This window comes from Maylandia zebra, linkage group LG6 (assembly GCF_041146795.1).
Source record: "Maylandia zebra isolate NMK-2024a linkage group LG6, Mzebra_GT3a, whole genome shotgun sequence".
NCBI classification, from domain to species: domain Eukaryota; kingdom Metazoa; phylum Chordata; class Actinopteri; order Cichliformes; family Cichlidae; genus Maylandia; species Maylandia zebra.
Genome location: NC_135172.1, coordinates 18,126,749 through 18,142,794, shown reverse-complemented (window position 1 = coordinate 18,142,794; position 16,046 = coordinate 18,126,749). Strand labels below are relative to the sequence as shown.

Genomic DNA, 16,046 nt, shown 5'->3' with positions numbered 1-16,046 from the left:
CAACTGAGAAAGACTGTGAATGAACAAAATAAAACATACAAAGCTGATTGAGTTTTTATTACCGTGTATGCAATAGATTCACTATCATCATAACCCTTTTCCAATTGCACCTATAGGCAATTAGGCAATTAGTTGTGTGAAAGTAACAGAAACACACACACAAATGTGTTCAATATTTAAGGAATTTGCTGATTTGCGTGGTTCTGCTCTTCTTATATATCGCTGCAGCCAACACATCTCAAGAGACACAACTTTTACTTTGAAGGCGGACTCTGGCGGACCATTACACCACTAGCAAGAAGGTGACACAAGGCAGGATGAATTCATGCTTTCATGTCTTTTATGCCCATTTCGGACCCTGCCATCTTGATGTCACAGCAGAAATCAAAACCCATGAAACAAGGCAACCTTTTCTAATCTCCTGTTGTGCAGTTTTGGTGAGCCCATGTGACTTTCCGGACAGAAAAGCCCCTGGTGCAGTCTTCTGCTGCTCTAGACCATCTGGTTTGTGTTCAGAGATGCTCTTCTGCGTACCTTGGATGTAACCAGTAGATCAACAGTAGATCTACAATCTTCGGTTTTGAACACATCTCATCTTGAAGAAATTTCTTCAAATTTGCCAAAAGCATACACTTGGACCACAAACAATTTAATATTTGGAAGTCAAAGGTCAAAGTCATCAAGTCTTTATGTCTTCTTAATTTCAGCAATGCCTTGAAGGTAAGAGGTCGAAACACAAAGATGGGGACCAATAAACCCTGGTGGTAGCTAATAGTCCACGCTGACCTTCAGGCTCTGGGACATAACGAACCACATCTGTCATAATTAAGCACTGGTACATGATTTTTAAAGCTGTAACCAGAATTATAGGTCACCGCTTAGATGTCTGCATGCAAAAGCCGAGCAACAAAGGTTAATTAATCCCATGAATAAAGAGGAGAGTGAAAATAGGGAGAGAGACAGAGAGAGAGCAGAAACCAAGCGCGCAGCACGGATAGAGTTTCTCCCGGCGAGGGATCACTTTGACCTCCATGGATTCAGTTTCCCCTTCCTTGTGACTCACACGTCAAAGCTACACGCGACACGTTGATGCTACACAACGGTGGGAGCAACTATGATGCTTTTTCTTTTCTTTTCTTTTCTTTTCTTTTTCTTTCTTTCTTTTTAAATTGTGGGATAAACTTATGGTGATCGCCGAGCGCGCACTGCGGTTCCTGCCTCGGGGCACCATGGGCTCGTAAGATGCCTTCTCTGTGGAAGCGGATAACATTCTCGGTGGCCTCGGCGCTCTGTATCGGCTCGGTGGTCCTCTTGGTGGTGGCTTTATCCACGGAGCGGTGGGTTACCGGGCGGATCCTCTGTAAAACCGGGGTGGAGATAGTGAATGCGTCAAATCCCGAGCTGGACCAGTTCATCGGGAGCATTTATTACGGATTGTTCCAGGGAGGAAAGACCAAGAGGTGCGGGCTCGGGAACAGGCGGTCCAAAATTTACAGTAAGACGATTTCAGACTTTTAAAACTACACCGATGCTGTCTCATTAGAGTAGAACAACACGTGAGCATCACTTTTGTTTATTTTTACAGGGGGGTTCACCCTGAACTCAAACGTTGTTCTTTTAGTTGTGACATGAGTATAAAACATTTACTAAGATATGATCATAGGCCTTACAAAGAAGCTGATTCTGTGAACTCAAACCACTTTTACACTCACAAAAATCAGCGTGTGGCCTTATTTTAATGAATATACCAAAATTTTAGGGTTTGGGTAGCAAACAAAATACTAAAATTATCTAAGTTTGTTTGCTATCCACAAATTTACATAATAATGTAGAGGGTTACAGCTCTACTTTTTATACAGTCCAACAGAGCTGACAAGATGCAGTATTTGATTCTTTCTGCTCTCTCCAGTTTTCCCAAAGCTTGTGCGGACACTGAACGGGGGCCTCCACATGATGGTGATCCTGTTCCTGCTGGTGGCTGTGGGTTTCGCGCTGGTCAGTCTGTCTTTCTGCATTTACAACGCACGCAAGGTTCCATACCAGAGCATCAAAGGGCACAAGGGACTCTATCTGTGGAACTTCATCGCTGGTATGTCCGGGTTGGTATGTCTCAGATGATGCATCATTTTGTTTCTTGTCCTTTCCCTGACTTGCCTGCTCCTCTGTCTGCAGCTCTGTTTGGTGCCCTGGGTGTTCTGTGCTTCCTGGCAGCTGTCAGACACCACAGTCTGACCGAGCGAGTGGCAAACTTTAGGGAGCACCTCTTCGTCCTCGTTGTCTTGGATGACAGTCTGGACTGGTCTTTCTGGCTCGGCGTAGGCAGCATTGCAACTCACTTTGCTGTCTGTGGAGTGGTCGCGATGAGTCGTATCAAGCTGCCCAAACCGGAGATCAAAAAACCTGAAGAACCGACTGTCTCTGCTGTGGACCTGCTGTACTGAAGAATATTGTTTTTTTGCATTTTCATCACTAATGATGGACAAGCGCCAACCGTCAAAACAAAACAGTGCCAGGGCCCTGTTCCTTTGAAGCTGTAACTGAGTTTTAGGTTAATTACAGCCAAAATTATGGAGTCATAACTACATAAATTAACAAGTTGGGACTAAAGTGGCGCCTAACTCACATACAAAGCCCAGGCAAATTCGTCCTTACCTTGATGATCATGCAGCTGTTTGAAATGACTAATGTATTAGTATAAATCTGGCTTTGATGCATATGGATTTATACATTGTTATATTTGATTTTTCAGAGTAAAAGTCAAGCTTAAAAGTAAACATGCCAAATCTCATACTTTGAATGAGTGCTGCAGTGTGCAGCACAGATCCTAAAGTCAGTATGAAAATATATATATTTTTCTTTTAAATAGTCGTGTAAATAAAGTGTTAATGTGTAATCCTATGTTTGTACATCATGAATTTAATTCAGACACTTCAAAGCTCAGCAATACATGTCTGCAAAAGAGAATAGAGGGTTACATTAGTTATGTCAATCATTCACACTAGAAGAAGATTCACTCTCCTTGGTCAGTCAGTTCATGCAGGAGACAGACATCGAGATAGAAGAGATGGACTGAATGAATGAAAAAGCTGCAGAGCGTCCATCCTGAATTACACCTTTTACCGCATTCATCATCTACATATTGTTTGCAAATACATGATTATTTTCCAATCATATTTATGTGTTGACAAAGACAGAGTAGTGTCTCAAGTACGTGGTCTCTGTCAGGTCCTTTTCTGATGCTTTTTAAAATTTACTTATTTCATTTTTAAAAAGTTTTAAATGCTGAGCTTGAGAGATTCTTAGCCGATGATGCAATAAATAATTGTATGATGTGTTTAAATAAAGGACAGTGCTTTTAAGTAAAGTCTTCCTATGCAGCTTTCTATGAAGACAAAAAAAGTTGTTTGTTAGCAAAAAAGTGAAAAAATTATTTTGAAAAAAAGTTCATGTTACATCAGCAGGTCGAACTATTTCAGAGTCTTCAAGATCCATTCTCCCTTCTCCATAGAAACGTGTGTTCAGGCGTCTGTATATAAGATAGCATTAAACATCAAGTGCTTACTTTTTTGTGACTAGTTTATGACTTCTCTGGACACCAAAGCTTTGTTTTTCTTCTTAAGAGATTGTCTACAGCAGGGGTGGACAATCTTCCCAAAGAAGGCCACATGAGAAACTGAGACTGTTTCTTACGCGGCCTGACATTAATTTGAACTTTTTCTAATTTACTGGACTGTCCCTCAAGAATAGTTTCTAATGTGACCCCATTGGGAAGATTAACTACCCACCCCTGGTCCACAACATATAACGTCCGATATCCCTTCATTCACACACATATACACATGGTTTAATGATGTTAGAGAATCCCCTAAAAATCATTCCATGTATACAGTTAACTTTTATAATGGAGACGTGCTGTACCTACTACTAATATTGATCAGAAGAAGACTGATGATGCTTTTTAATGTCAAGCTTGAAAGAATATTTATTAGTAGATTCATGTTATAGTCAAAAATAAAAATACTGAAGATAAATACTGTGTGTGTTTTTATCTTTTTGCAGTTTATGTCAAGATTGTTTTACTTAGTGAAGTCAAACAAAGGCGATTGTATCAGTTTATATTACAGCCATTTTAACATACAAATAAGGAACCCGTGAAAACAAATATAAAGTGTTCATTAAAAGTATGAAGTTGCTACATGTTTTTCCAGCTTTAGGTCTTCTTAAACTGCTTTGATCGCCAAATAATATCACCAGTATCCGTAATACTGGCTCTTAATCAATTATCCATCTGCCGCTAGGTGGCGACAAAGCCCTCTCTCCGTCGTCTCACTGTGACGTACAAATAAACGCGACCGATCGGCTTCCTCTCGCACATGCTCAGTGTACGACCTTTAAAAGTGATTTATTTGGGCTCTCGGTGTGTGTGCAACAGATGACAATGTTTCTGGTGAGGACAGCTGCGCGGACGGCGGTGCGGACAAACTCCTGCAGGTCGTTTTGTGTCTCACACACTCAGCTGAGCGACAGAAAGGTGAGTTTAGCATCTGGTGACAGTTACATCATCATCATCACCACACGAGGCTCATTCAGTTTCAGATCAGTTCGGCTCCGTGTGTTGGTTCAGATGCTCTGCAGGTTCATGCGTGAGAATGTGGCCGTCTGCATCTTTTATCATATTAAACGGTGTTTGTGTGTCTACAGGGTCTGGTGCTGGGAGTGTTTGAGAAGGAGGAGGAGGAGGAGGGCACTCTTCACCTGACAGAGGCGGCTGCAGGGTTTGACAAGTCTCTCTCCGGAAAGCTCTCTGAGCTGCTCAAACTGTGAGTCTCTTTTACCTGCAGACTGAGAGTGAACAGCATCCTTTGTGTGCGATTAGCCTCATAAACATTTGTATTTCCCAGCTCTGGGCCTGCACTCAAGAACGGCAAAAGCAGAGTATTTTATGGACTTCACAAGGTAACAAGGTGTGACTTTATGTTTATAAACCCCCGTCTACTCAGTCTAAGATCTCCTGATGAATGTTGTTTGTGTGTCTCCTGCAGGACTTCCCATGTGTAGCATTAGTCGGTTTGGGTAAGAACAACGCAGGTGTTTGTCGCACAGAAAACTGGGACACCAGCAAGGAGAACATCAGGCAGGCTGTGTCAGGTATGCCGTTGGTGTGTATAACAGAAGGAGTAAAGTGTTGTGCAATATGGCTTAAATGTGTTATGGACTGGTTCTTATATAGCGCTTTTCTACTCTATTTGAGCACTCAAAGATTTATACAACATTCCCCATTAATACAAGCATTTTTTTTTTTAAACTTCAGCGAACACTTCATCAGCCAGGGATAAATCCACCAATCTTCTGATTAGTAGATTATCTCACCCATCTATCCATCCATCCTCTTCCACTTATCCAATACATGGTTCTGGTGGCATTCCTACATATTTCCAGTTCCTTATGATGGATCTCAAGGTGTGAGATATGCAATCTCTCCAGCGGGTTCAGTGTCCACCACGGGATCTCCTTGCAGTTGGGTGTGACTAGAAAAGCTCCATTTGGAGGCATCCCAACCAGATGCATGAACCACCTCAGCTGGCTCTTTTTTTTTTTTTTTTCTCATCTATGACATATCCCAAAGTCATTGACCATTAATTTTATCAGCCACAAAGTTAACTCTGCCTTTTCTTATTCCTTCTGTTTGTTAATCAAACAGTCATGCTATAATAATCTGTCAGTGTGGAAACTGCTGTTATGCTTTGACACCCTTAGAAATGTTTGTACAAGTCTAAGGTGCGTTTGCGAATGAGTGCTTGTGTAATCCGTGTACTCTGGGTACTGGAGCATAGCACAGCACCTCTGAAATGCTTTGGATCTCAAAGTGAAAGTAAATTAAAAAAGTGCATCCTCTGATTCGGACACGAATGTTACCTATCTTTAATGCCTCTGGGATGTTTAAAAGGTAAAAATAAATGCATCATATTTGACCTTTAGCTCAGAGGTAATGCAGATTGTCACCTTCAGGTTCTATTGCACAGAATTGCTTCTGTTGCATGTTACATCTTCATCTGCACTCATTCGGGTTTATGCTGAATTCGTACCTGGTTTGTTTCTGTCATTCATGCGCGTTCAGCTGGCTGCCGGTTGCTTCAGGACCTGGAGGTGAGCCACGTGGAGGTGGACAGCTGTGGTGATGCCCAGTCAGCAGCAGAAGGCGCCGTTCTGGGATTGTTTCATTATGACCAGCTCAAATCCAAGAAGAAGACCAAAGTAACAACGCAGCTTCACGGCAGGTAGATTCGAGAAACTGAAGCTCGCTGACTGTCAGAGGTTTTTAACGCTTTAAATACAGCGACATGCTACTTCCTGTGTCTGACTCTTCCTAGCGCTGACGTGGTCGGCTGGGAGAAAGGCATCGTGTATGCAGAGGGCCAAAACCTGGCACGGCTTCTCATGGAAGCGCCGGCCAATCACATCACGCCTACTGCTTTTGCCAAAACCATTGAAGAGAAACTGGCTCCACATGCTGATCGAGTCACCATACACAAGAGGTGAGTGTTTCGTTAATCATCATCATCCCCGGCACCGCTTTCAAAATCAGGAAGAAAAAAACATTGATTTTAAACTGTTGTATGTTTCAGGTGAAACTCTTCCATGTATTGTCATAAATGATCAAAAACTTCTCCTTCTTCTTCTTCTTCTTCTCCTTCTCCTTCTCCTCCTCCTCCTCCTCCTTTATTTATTTAGCTCTGAGCACTGATTTGGTTGTTGCAGTCAGTTACTTTATTTGTTTATTTTCATAATTAATTGACTTGGTGAATAAGCATTATTATTATTAGTATTATTATTATTATTATTATTATTATTTAATGAATGAATGTATTTATTTACATTTTTTTCATATTTTTTTTTAAAGTCATGGGCTGATCTGTTTTCTTTCATAGGGGAACTGATTTTCTTTGGACTTGTTCAATTGGTTGAACAAGATGTTACCATGTTTATATTGTGTAATAGACACACAGTGTTTAATTGATATAAAGAAAAAGCTGTGTGTGGCCTTTAGGCATGGCACATACTCTTATAAACAGATAAACAACAGAGCATCTTCAAAATAACTGCGCTTTGGCATCTAAGAATTTCCCCTCCAGGTTTCAGGACCCTTTCAATTCAGTTTCCAATTTCGTTGTACTATTGTACTAGGTATGACTGTGCAATGACAATAAAGATTTATCTCTTATCTCTCAAATTACTTTGCCTCCTCTCATCAGTTTCTAATCAAATACTGTACAAAATGGTCCCATTCCCCCGACTGAAGGCATATAAAAAATATTTTTTTATGTATCCATTCTTTTCCACTTACCTAATTTAGGATCAGAGGGGGGCTGGAGCCTATCCCAGCTGCCACAGGGCGAGAGGCAGGGTACACCCTGCACAGAATAGCCCCAATAAGTGAATTACTGTTGTATATTTGCCGATCCTGTTTTTGTTCTGAAGAGTAGATGAAGTAGAAGTGTTTTTGTCTAATAAACTGTGCCATTGTAGACCGCAGGCTTGGATCGAGGAACAACAGATGGGAGCCTTCCTTAGTGTGTCTAAAGGTTCAGAGGAGCCCCCTGTCTTCCTGGAGCTACATTACAACGGTTCTCCTGACAGTAAGCAGCCTCCGCTGCTCCTAGTGGGGAAAGGCATCACGTTTGACAGGTAACACACAGCAATACGGGCTGGGATCAGATACACCATACAGTGCTGTCTTTACGATTCTCTGTCTGTAGTGGGGGCATTTCTCTGAAGCCCTCTGCCTCTATGGATGCGATGAGGGCCGACATGGGCGGAGCTGCCACGGTGTGCGCCTCCATCGTCACAGCAGCATCTCTGAAACTCCCTGTCAACATTGTCGGTGAGCATCTTGATATTAAATACCCTGTTTGTTTGTTTTTTAAATTTATTTTTGTCATACATAATATGTGTAAGTCTGAGCACTTCACTGCCCTGATTCATTCAGGTCTGGCCCCCTTATGTGAGAACATGCCCAGTGGGAAGGCTACTAAACCAGGTGATGTTGTCAAAGCCAAGAATGGAAAAACAATCCAGGTTAGTGGAATCCTGAAATGGGCATCGAATTGCTACCTGAGTGTGCTTGTGCCAACACTGTGGCTCAAGTGTTAGAGCGTGCCATCTACCAGTCAGAAAGCTGATGGATCAATTTGCAAGAACTTGGAATTGCTTCTGAATGTTAGAAGGTGCTTGGACATGGATTAATGTGCTGTAAGAATGTGCTTGTGGCTGGTGTTTATTATTAAGGGGGAAAAAAATCCAAACCTACATGGCCCTGTGTGGAAAAAGTGATTTCCCACTAAACCTAATAACTGGTTGACGACCCTTGGCAGCAACAACTGCAATCAAGTGTTTGTGATAACTTTTCCAGCACTGCGGAGGAATTTTGGCCCAATGATCATTGCAGATCCCAAAGGGTTGATTCTGTTAGTCTGGACGTAGCGTTTTCAGTGGGAGAAATGATTTGTCACTCATCCAAATGACTTCTTCAGTCTCAGCTGACTGCAGGTTTCCCCAACCTTATAAACAGTATATTTGTACAATGACTGACACCAGCCCACTGAATGAACAATGGGCTGTGAGGTCAGTTCCTTTATCATTAATATGCAGATTGTAATGACCATTGATCAACAACCAATTAAGCCCAATTATTTGCAAAATTGTTGTAATTCAGCCCCACTGGAGGGTTTTCAAGCATGAGCTGCCTTTTTAAGGTCATGTCACAGCATCTCAATTGGATTCAGGTCAGGACTTTTGACTAGGCCGCTCCAGCGTCTTCATTTTGTTGTTTTTAAGTCATTCCAAGGTGGACTTGCTGGTGTGTTTTAGATCCTTGTCCTACTGCAGAACCCAAGTGCGTTTCAGCTTGAGGTCACGACTGGCTGGACAGCCTCCTTCAGGATGTTTTGGTAGACAGCAGAATTCATGGTCCTATTTACCACAGCAGTCCTCTAGGTCCTGAGGCAGCACAACAGCCCCAGAACATAACATTACCACCACCCTATTTTACTGATGGCATGACGTTCCCTTTCTGAAATCCTGTGTCGGCTTTATGCAGATGTAATGGAACACATACCTTCTAAAAATTCAACTCATCAGTCCACAGAATGTTTTCCCAAAAGTCTTGGGGGTCATCAAGATGTCTTTTGGTAAATGTGAGATGAGCCTTTATGTTCTTTTTGGTCAGCAGCGGTTTTTTTCCTTGGATATGCCATGGATGTCATTTTTACCCACTCTCTCTCTCTTATTGTTGAATCCCGAACTCTGACCTTAACTCAGGCAAGTGAGGCTTGCAGTTCTTTAGATGTTGTTCAGGATCTTCTGTGACCTCCTGGATGATTCATCGAAGTACTCTTGGAGTAATGTTTTGAGGCCGGCCATTCCTGGGAAAGTTCGCCAGTGTTCCATGTTTTCTCCATGCCTGTATAATGGTTCTCAACATGGTTCATTGGAGTGCTTAGAAATGATTTTGTAACCCTTTCCAGACTGATAGATCCCGATTACTTTGTTTCAAAAGTGTTTCTTTAGATCATGGTATGATGTGTTGCGTTTTGAGATCTTTTAACCTGTCAGACAGGTTTTATGTAAGTGACCTCTTGATTCAACAGGTCTGCCAGTAATCAGGCCTGAGTGTATTTAGTGAAACTGAACTCAGCTTTCCAAAAAATGTGGTTAATCAGAGTTAATTTATGATTTAACAAGAGGCACAACTACTTTTTCACACAGGATCCGGTAGGTTTGGATAACTTTTCTCTTTCACACCACTATAAGTACCAGGACATTTACTGCATGTGTACAGTTGTACAGTGTTTTTGTTTTTGTGTTCCAGGTTGATAATACAGATGCAGAGGGCAGACTGATCCTTGCTGATGCTCTCTGTTATGGACATGTCTTCAACCCCAGAGCCATTGTCAATGTTGCTACGCTAACAGGTAGGATTTCTTTAGCAGTTTGTTTACACGGTGACATCAAATTTTCTTTATGCTGCAAGACATTAATCATAGACAAATGTCAAAATCGTGGCGTATTTTGTCTTCAAGGTGCGATGGATGTAGCGCTCGGCTCAGCGGCAGCAGGAGTCTTTACAAATTCTGACTGGCTCTGGGAGCAGCTGCACAGGGTACTGCAGATACACGTTAAAACACGGTGTCTCAGTTCATCAGCTCTTCTGTTAACGTGTGTGTGTCCGTGTTTGTAGGCTAGTGTTGTGACAGGTGACAGGGTGTGGCGGATGCCTCTGTTCCAGCACTACACCAAACAGGTGACTGACAGCCAGCTGGCTGACCTCAACAACATCGGCAAGTACAGCCGGTACGTATCTGTGTCTCATCTCCTGTTAGAGGCATCGCTGCAGCAGAGAGACGTCCAGTCAATGCTCCAGTGTGCAATGAATTGGAATTTTTTTTCTTCTTCTCATGAGTGATTTCTTTTTAGTTCTGGTGGTGCGTGCACTGCAGCTGCATTCCTGAGGGAGTTTGTCAAAGCTCCTCACTGGGCTCATCTGGACATCGCCGGTGTGATGAGTAACAAAGACGAAGTCCCCTACCTGAGGAAAGGCATGTCTGGAAGACCAACACGTACACTGGTGGAGTTTGCTGCTGGTCTAGCCCACAATGGCTAAAAGGAGATGGACAACAAATATTGATTAGACTATTTCCCAATCTTCTAGCAAGACTCAACAGTGTAGGAACAGACCGAGGGCCAAACACGATGGTCAAATGCCACACAGTGTGAAACAGGCCACTGGATAAACTGATATAATTATATGAAATGGAGATATTTTTGTAAAACATCTGAGCTTCACTGTTTCCATAAACCACATGCATCAGTCTCAGACCAGTCCCTGGTCCTGTTGTCATCCTGAAGCTGTGTAGCATCAACAGTATTTTTTGTAGTATGAATAAATAAATTCTTACTGGTAAATAAAAACTGTTTTGTATGACTGTCACTGTTCAAACATGCTCTATTGAGAATGGATGTACACGGTGTACCTCATTATAGTCATGTGATGATTTATTTATTTATTTTTAAGAAAAGAAATGTGGACAGTACCTTGCTAGTTTAGGGGCAAGGCACTGCCCCCAGTTTTTTATTTAAATTATTTATTTTCTTTTATTTGAAGGATTCTGGAAACCTGGCTGCAGATTTGCTTCCACTCAGAGATGGCAAAATGAGTGAGCTGGCCTCTCCTCCTGGATGATACCTGACTCACTCGTCCCACAGGTGTTCGATGAGTTGGAGGTCAGGACTCTGCATCATTTGAGTGCACCCACACTAAAGTGGGAAAACCGTTTCTTTGAGGACAAAGACTTGTATGTAGGGGTGTTTAAACTACGTTTGCATTCCACTACAGTGATGCAGCTGCTGCCAATTTCTGGTACACAACTGTACAAAATATGAGACATTACTCAGAAGCTTTAATGTATATAAAGATATAGATTCCTATCATCTCTCAGGAGGACGCTTTGACTAAATTATGTCCCCCACAAAAAAGCAACAGACCAGAAAGATATTGCCACTGTGTCCCAAAAGATGTGCAAAAGGTTGTCCACCTAAGTTTGGCTAGAAAGCTCTGTAGACTGTATACGCATGCGCGGACTGTAGAGGGGAAAAACAATCGGATCAAGATGGCTTCGTCCATGAGTGGGATGTTTAGCGGCCAGCAGCCTCCTGGTGCACATCCTGTCGGGGGTCCCGGCGGACCGGGCCAGCCGAGTTTTGCTAGTGCCGCTCCCAGGACGCAAGGAAGCAACACGCTGGTGGATGAACTGGAGGCTTCTTTTGAGGTAGGAGTCTTCAGTGCTGGCTTCCTTTAGCTGTGCATGCTAACTGTCGCTAGCAGCTTTAGCCGGTTAGAGTTAGTGTTTGTTTGCTGGTGCTGTTGTACCGCAGGGTGTACCCATTTTACATTCAAGTCCTGTTCTTAAAATTATTAAAAATAATAATAATTATTATTATTATGAGCAAGTATTGTGGCGTGTAACAAAGTCCCAGCCTCGCCCCCTGTCTGTGCCCTGCTAATTAGCAGACACTTGGTAACAAACACACGGGCTGCTGTCTTTTTTTTTCTAACACCTAAAACACCATAATCCTCCCTCTTTGTCACTTAACTAAAGAAAAAAAGAAAAAAACACAATAGACACACACTTCACACATCATGTACATCTGACTCCTTTGTTGGTTTAATGCGCTATGCTTCTAGCATTAAGCTGGGCAAACACTGTGCGATTTTTTTTTCTTCAGTCGCGTCATTCAGCTCCTGCTCAAACTGTACGATTGAGTCGCAGGTATTAGAAGTTCGTAGGTCACGATACTATACGGCCCGATGCTCTGATGCGACCTGAGTGCTCATACTGTGTCTCTCGCTCTCCCTCTCGGTCTTTCACTCACACAGCCCCCCCATCATCAACTTTGCTAAATTGCTAATGGAAAACATTGAGCAGCAATGTCTATCCAACTCTTTTCACGGTTGTTGCGGTCGTTTTAATTTTGTGACGCCACGTCGAAATGTCTCGGCTGAGCTTGTGTCCAGACCACACGCTGCACTGCCACGCTGAGTTCTCTTTGCACAATATAAATTACACGAAGGATCTTCTCACATGCGTCTAACTGCTTTTGGTTGGGGACCTTAGTTCTTCAAAAATAGCTGTGGTTTTATATTATGAAACCAGTTTCAGCATGTCTTTGGAAAAATTTACAAGATGACAAAGCTTGGAGACAGACCCGTACAAACACTTTCACACAAATGTAATCTCCAAAGTAAAAGGGTACAACCCAGATGTCCCAGTGGATATCCACAGATAAAGAGCTACTATCAAACCTCGCTGCCCGAATGAATGCCATTTATGTGCCAGGTGTTTATCACCTGACATCAGAAACCACTGTGAATAATGCTGCTGTCAGAGTAAATCTCTGCACCCAGTGACAAACACAAGAATGGAGCTCTTTAATGCAGACTGTATTTAAGTTTCACTAAGGCATAAACATAGAAGTAGTTCTAGTTACAGTTTTTTACTAGCATTGATGTCTTTATCGTATTTTTCCTCAGTTGCAAATCAACAGCATTGCTAATTTCTTTGTGTAGGTTGGGAGGCAGGTATTATTCACATATTTTAAAGTTTAATTAATCTATTTGGGGACAAGCAGTCTAGAAAACTGCCTGGACTCAAAGCTGGAACATCACTCATTCCACATCAAATCATCACTTTTTTTTAAAAGAACATTTTCTGCTTAAGCACCTTTGATTTGCTTGAAAGTTTCAGGGTTTGAAATTTATAATGATTGCTGTGAAATTTTAGCTTCATTTGTTAAATACTATTTTAGATATCTAGGCAGTCTGAGGCAGTGTGTGATCAGAAATATCTCAAAAACTTTAAAAAAAATAAAAGCATGACAACGTAACAAGTATCAGTTCAACATTTATGGTACAGCAAAATAATTAAGGGAAAAGGGGATTAGTAACTCATTTCATGTGAATAGTTCAGATTTCCATCTCCACATGCCGTAATTAGCAGTCTAGTGCAACACGCTTACCCAAATACTACGACTGCTACGGCATGTTGACTACTGCCATGAATGCTGCAAGACTGTGAACTTGTTTGACTCCCCAAGGCAGATTTCAGGGTGAGAAAAAACATGCTTGAAGTGGGTCAACAGATCATTTTTCTAAAAAGTATCTGATATAGAAAGGTAGCATTTCACAGAAATCATCATACATGTCATAATAATAATAATGGATTGCATTTATATAGCGCTTTTCAAGGCACCCAAAACGCTTTACAATTCCACTATTCATTCACTCTCACACACTGGTGGAGGCAGCTACAGTTGTAGCCACAGCTGCCCTGGGACAGACTGACAGAAGCGAGGCTGCCATATCGCACCGTCGGCCCCTCTGGCCAACACCAGTAGGGTAAAGTGTCTTGCCCAAGGACACAACGACCAGGACAGAGAACCCAGGGATCGAACCGGCGACCTTCCGGTCATAAATGCGCTTCCCAACCCCCTGAGCCACGGTCGCCCCAGATTTTGGACCTTTGATCTTAAAAGTTTTAGCCAAATTTGAGATGGTTGAGCAGAATGTCTGTTATGATTTAAGAATGTTGTCTCTTTTTATTCTTTAGGCATGTTTTGCATCCCTGGTGAGCCAAGATTACGTTAATGGAACAGACCAGGAGGAGATTCGAACAGGTCAGTGAAGCACACTTTTATTTTCCACATTTCACATTTTAGTCCGTATGCTGACATGTGTTGTGCTTATTGTAGGTGTGGACCAGTGCATACAAAAGTTTCTGGATGTGGCTCGGCAGACTGAGTGCTTCTTCTTACAGAAAAGGCTTCAGCTGTCTGTGCAGAAACCAGAGCAAGTGGTGAAAGAGGTAAACTATTGCAATGAATTGGGTCCACTTATGTTTCCAATAAATTTCCTTGTTATTTGTGCAAAATAAAATAAACAAATAGTCATGAATGTATGTATTATTCATTTTTCTCAATTCGTCAACTTGTCCTCTCACTTCAGGATGTGTCAGAGTTGCGTAATGAACTACAGAGAAAAGAAATGCTGGTTCAGAAGCACTTGACGAAGCTACACCACTGGCAACAAGTGCTGGAGGATGTGAGCGGCCAGCATCGTAAACCCTCAGACCTTCCCCCTCCTGGACCGCTGGCCTTTCTGGAGCAAGCCTCTGCAAATCTGCCCCCTGCCCCTTTAAAGCAAAACTAACACACCACATGTACAGTCACATCATTTGAAACTGCCCCGCTCTCAAAATGTGCTGTTATGCATCCAGTGTGTGTAATAAACCGCCTGGAAACAGCAAAACAGTCGCTTGCCAAAATAAAGACTCTGCAAGGTTGGGATTGACCTGAGTCCGCCAAGACTGGCTGGAGATGACACAGAAACAAGATATGTGAGCTTGCATTCATCAGTTGTGTATGCCTCATTTGAAGTAATGGGCAAATAAAGTCTGGATTTGAAGGATGGCAGTGTAATGTGACTGTATCTAAAACAAAGAGCACTTTCCTGCAGAAATGTGGGGAGGTTATTACAATATTTCTACAGTTTTTTTCCTCTGTTTTCATTTATGTAAATATTTTCATTGTTGATTTTTTTTTTTATTGTAAAAATAAAATATGATAATTTTTGAAACTATACTGAAGTCTTAGTTTTTTTTTTTTGCAGAGTGCATTTTGTGATATAGTGATTGAAACAGGTTTGACCTCGCCCTGTAAAATTTCCAAGGTGTACTCCTCGGGTTTATTGGTGGGTCACAAATGAGTAGTACTCAACCTCTAAAACTAGCTTTGCATCGTCTTCTGATAAAACACTGAACCGAGCCTTTGGTGCAAACCAGAGGGTCAGTGTTTAAATGGCATGGAAGGATAAAAACAATGGGTTGTGGCATTTTGGTTCGGTATTGATACTCCTTTAGAAATCCTTGAGTTTTGTGGAAATTAAGTATTACATCAATAGATGTAATACTTGATATAATAATACTAGACGCACATGAGACTGTTGCTCAAAAAACATAATTTAGAAATAAATTATTTGTCCTCTGTGTTTACATAAAAACAAAATAACATTGCTATCTTGGCATTTTGGTTTAAACAAATCTACCTGCCAACAGCTTTTATTCCAGGTCACCACTACACTGAGTCAGTAGTGAGTACAGAGCATTATGAAAGCATGTTGTCTCTGACGTAATTGGTGTCTTCACACCACAGCAGATTTGTTCTGCTCATTCTCACAGCTCTTGCATGTTCACAAACAGTACAGTCAGGCAAAATATCCTCACAGATGGTGCTCCGAGGACAAAAATGTCTGCAAATGGGTCTGTGGTCCTGACATGAAGAAACCTGGATTTTGAATGTAATACTAATGTGTTTAATTAGCAGTTATCCACTCTTTTAGTACAGTTTCTGATTGACATGGACTACATTTAACATGTTGTATAGTGTGTGTCTAATGCAGGCAGATATCTAAATTGACAGAAAGACTAATAAAAAAT

At 41.8% G+C, this 16,046-nt stretch overlaps 3 protein-coding genes across 3 annotated transcripts; all 3 read left to right on the top strand.

Annotated features, from left to right (window-relative positions):
* The first annotated feature begins 48 nt into the window (after window positions 1-48).
* clrn2 (clarin 2) lies at window positions 49-3,167 on the top strand. Its single transcript, XM_004549281.2, has 3 exons — window positions 49-1,495; window positions 1,910-2,089; window positions 2,173-3,167. Exons 1-3 carry the CDS (start codon window positions 1,243-1,245, stop codon window positions 2,439-2,441), a joined length of 702 nt encoding a protein of 233 aa, XP_004549338.2. The 5' UTR covers window positions 49-1,242; the 3' UTR covers window positions 2,442-3,167.
* A 1,171-nt stretch (window positions 3,168-4,338) lies between these two features.
* Window positions 4,339-10,987, top strand: lap3 (leucine aminopeptidase 3). Its single transcript, XM_004549280.2, has 13 exons — window positions 4,339-4,531; window positions 4,702-4,820; window positions 4,902-4,956; window positions 5,043-5,148; window positions 6,119-6,278; window positions 6,372-6,536; window positions 7,528-7,686; window positions 7,758-7,882; window positions 7,988-8,076; window positions 9,869-9,971; window positions 10,080-10,159; window positions 10,238-10,350; window positions 10,474-10,987. The coding sequence occupies exons 1-13, from the start codon at window positions 4,433-4,435 to the stop codon at window positions 10,658-10,660; spliced, it is 1,560 nt and encodes a 519-aa protein (XP_004549337.2). The 5' UTR covers window positions 4,339-4,432; the 3' UTR covers window positions 10,661-10,987.
* A 632-nt stretch (window positions 10,988-11,619) lies between these two features.
* On the top strand, window positions 11,620-15,190 carry med28 (mediator complex subunit 28). Its single transcript, XM_004549279.6, has 4 exons — window positions 11,620-11,825; window positions 14,163-14,229; window positions 14,305-14,417; window positions 14,558-15,190. The coding sequence occupies exons 1-4, from the start codon at window positions 11,667-11,669 to the stop codon at window positions 14,759-14,761; spliced, it is 543 nt and encodes a 180-aa protein (XP_004549336.1). The 5' UTR covers window positions 11,620-11,666; the 3' UTR covers window positions 14,762-15,190.
* The last annotated feature ends 856 nt before the right edge of the window (window positions 15,191-16,046 follow it).

Excerpts from the sequence above, each read along its gene's own strand:
- clrn2 (XM_004549281.2), top strand. The coding sequence starts at position 1,243 with ATGCCTTCTCTGTGGAAGCGGATAACATTCTCGGTGGCCTCGGCGCTC. Across the intron at positions 1,496-1,909 it reads CAGGCGGTCCAAAATTTACA|TTTTCCCAAAGCTTGTGCGG; the intron begins GTAAGACGATTT and ends TGCTCTCTCCAG. Across the intron at positions 2,090-2,172 it reads TCTGTGGAACTTCATCGCTG|CTCTGTTTGGTGCCCTGGGT; the intron begins GTATGTCCGGGT and ends CTCTGTCTGCAG.
- lap3 (XM_004549280.2), top strand. The coding sequence starts at position 4,433 with ATGACAATGTTTCTGGTGAGGACAGCTGCGCGGACGGCGGTGCGGACA. Across the intron at positions 9,972-10,079 it reads CAATGTTGCTACGCTAACAG|GTGCGATGGATGTAGCGCTC; the intron begins GTAGGATTTCTT and ends TTTGTCTTCAAG. Across the intron at positions 10,351-10,473 it reads AACATCGGCAAGTACAGCCG|TTCTGGTGGTGCGTGCACTG; the intron begins GTACGTATCTGT and ends ATTTCTTTTTAG.
- med28 (XM_004549279.6), top strand. The coding sequence starts at position 11,667 with ATGGCTTCGTCCATGAGTGGGATGTTTAGCGGCCAGCAGCCTCCTGGT. Across the intron at positions 11,826-14,162 it reads AACTGGAGGCTTCTTTTGAG|GCATGTTTTGCATCCCTGGT; the intron begins GTAGGAGTCTTC and ends TTTATTCTTTAG. Across the intron at positions 14,418-14,557 it reads CAGAGCAAGTGGTGAAAGAG|GATGTGTCAGAGTTGCGTAA; the intron begins GTAAACTATTGC and ends CTCTCACTTCAG.